A 2,649-nucleotide genomic window follows, 5' to 3' on the forward strand; every position below is an offset into this window, starting at 1 on the left:
CACTTATAAATAGGTAAAAACAAAATTATACTTAACATTTAACGACTCATAAGTGTGGATAATATTTTCCAAAGTTTAATTGCTAACGTGTTTGTTTCAGTTTCAGATGGGTCACATTTCCGGAAATTGGTGCAAGCCAAACATTAATCATTTACTGCCAAATGATAGAGGTGTACGCCGGAGAGAAAGTAATAAATATTAATATGGTTTAAGTAACGTTAATTTAACTTATCCACTTGTAGTATGTGGTGTGACTTGACTTATTATGTTATATTGTGCAGTTCTTGTGAATGTCATATTCTGTACCGAACATTGCAACCCTTATTCCTTAGTGAGTTCACGCTGAAGCCCATATATAATGCACTAACACGGCGGTGCTCAACTTCTCAATCGTTGAGTGGTACAACGATGATCGAATTATGCGACAATTTGGGTGTAGACAATTTGTGCCGGTCGAGCCACAACAATTTGCTGATGTCCACGGTAAAATTGTGAGGGGGAAACATACAACAGATTAGAGCGTGGAACATCAATGTTATGTAGCACTATGGAATGTTTGGTACAACAGGCGGCCTGAGATGCACTCTTACATGTTTGACTTCAGTCCCTTAACTAAATACATGCAGTGGTACATGACTCGATGGCGTGCTTATAAGGCCCTAACACATGGATCGAAAGTTCAGAACATTCGACGGAAAACTCGTCTCCCTAGTTATAATTTTCCATTTGGGCCTCTATAAGGCAACCTTTGAAAGTCCATGACAGTTCCTAGGATGTACTCCACCATTGCTAAAATCCAACCTTGAAGTTCATTGTATGACTAATCTCAATCGCCATACAATTGTTGCATGGCCATTTGTTTCGCCCATCACGTTTTCCTATATGAAACTCTGTACTGAAATCGAGCTTGCATGTCCGCAATCAATGTCGACACATGAATGATTGGGCTATCTTTCATTAGTGGCATAATGCAGTTGCAAATACTTTTAGCATTCAATTCTGGTGGTCTTGAGACATATGCACGACAGTGCATGTATGACGCCTTTCTAATTTTCGTATTTGCCACTGTTGATTCCTCTATATACATGCAGCCTAAACCCGCCAACCACACCCATCGCCGGCTTTCCAACATTCCCCAACATATAATGTCGATGTATACTTGGCAACTTTGTAATCAATCGACAAATTTATGCTATATTGTTTGATGGCAAACACACAGTCTACCTTGTTCTCGAACTGTTGCCCAATGAACAACTCCTCGAACTGCGAATTTGACGCCAATCTATGAGTAGGTACTATATCGGTGTACTCAAAGAACTCGGATGCATGCGCTGCATCTGGATCTACGTTCAACATGTCACTCCCAGGTTCATTTCGTAAAACAATGCCACGACTCGGGTTACTGAATGAAGGGCCGTGAACATCTTCAACCTCCTCTGGGTCTTCATCATCGATATCGTCTGAAACTTCATCAACATCGGGGTCACTAAAATCTTCAGTGTCCTAATCAGAATCTTCACCATTATTGGTCATTTCTCTGACATCTGCCTCTGTGCTTATTATCACCTCCGGATTTACTTGTAGATGAGGTCCGGGGGTAGGGTTGTTATACGAACTCCCACCATAATTTGGATTTTCGGGTATCTGTGATGTCCCTTCGCATTCTAACTGGTCTTTCCATCCGACATTAAAATCAAAGTCAAATTCACGATGTTGACTTATTGGACTAACATTCTCAACAGGCTCTAAGTCCGCTAACTTAACAAATAACTCAACTGGTTGGGGGTTCTCACTCCCAGTCGACCACCATATTTCCATCATAGTGCCCAAGTCATCATCATCTAACAGTTGCATCTCAAAAAATTTGAACGGATCTGTAGAGATTGGAAACTTGTAAAATAATCTGGACATCGCCCTTCCACAATGGATAACTATTTTTGCACTGATCTTCCTTTTCATTTCTGTCAGCTTCACATATTTTTTAAATCGCAAACCTGCTCTTTGCCGGCCTTGAAATTTACAACCAACATCACCTTCTACAATTTCACCATAAAAAAGAACGTATACCAAAAATACCTTATTATTCATCTTTAACAGAATTTTTGAACTCTCCTACTAAACACAACAATTTCACCATTCTATATATGCTAGAGAACCAAGAGGTGGAGCCATTTTTAAATAAAATATTAAATATTAAATTTTATATTAAAAACATAAAAATTACACTTGTAATAAAGTGAACGACTCCACCAAATAAAATATTAATTTTAAAATTTTAAATATAATTTAAAAGAACGTTTGAATATCTTTAAAATTAATTTAAAAATTAATAATTTATAAAAATTATATTTAAAATTAATATATATATTTAAAATATTATAAGAACAAATAATAAATTTGAAAGGTCATATCTTTAAAATATTTAAATGTTTTATATTATTAAAAAATATATTTAAAATTTAAAAATAATATTTCAAATTTTAAAAATAATTTAAAAATATATATTTAAAATTTTAAAAAATTATAAAACATTTCAAATATACATTTCAAATTTTATAAAACCAATAATAAATAAATAAATAAATAAGGACAAAAATAACTTAAAAACTAAATAAATAAAAACTTAAAAATAAAAAAAATGAAAAAGGA

At 34.4% G+C, this 2,649-nt stretch overlaps 1 protein-coding gene across 1 annotated transcript; it reads right to left on the reverse strand.

The window, feature by feature from the left end:
* Positions 1-1,092: 1,092 nt before the first annotated feature.
* Positions 1,093-1,959, reverse strand: LOC105801082 (uncharacterized). The gene is made up of 2 exons (XM_012632416.1): positions 1,567-1,959; positions 1,093-1,503 (listed from the first exon to the last, which is right to left on the reverse strand). The coding sequence occupies exons 1-2, from the start codon at positions 1,957-1,959 to the stop codon at positions 1,093-1,095; spliced, it is 804 nt and encodes a 267-aa protein (XP_012487870.1).
* Positions 1,960-2,649: the final 690 nt, after the last annotated feature.

Source organism: Gossypium raimondii, chromosome 11 (assembly GCF_025698545.1).
Source record: "Gossypium raimondii isolate GPD5lz chromosome 11, ASM2569854v1, whole genome shotgun sequence".
Classification (NCBI taxonomy): Eukaryota; Viridiplantae; Streptophyta; class Magnoliopsida; order Malvales; family Malvaceae; genus Gossypium; species Gossypium raimondii.

Excerpts from the sequence above, each read along its gene's own strand:
- LOC105801082 (XM_012632416.1), bottom strand. The coding sequence starts at position 1,959 with ATGAAAAGGAAGATCAGTGCAAAAATAGTTATCCATTGTGGAAGGGCG. Across the intron at positions 1,504-1,566 it reads ATCTACAAGTAAATCCGGAG|GACACTGAAGATTTTAGTGA; the intron begins GTGATAATAAGC and ends GATTCTGATTAG.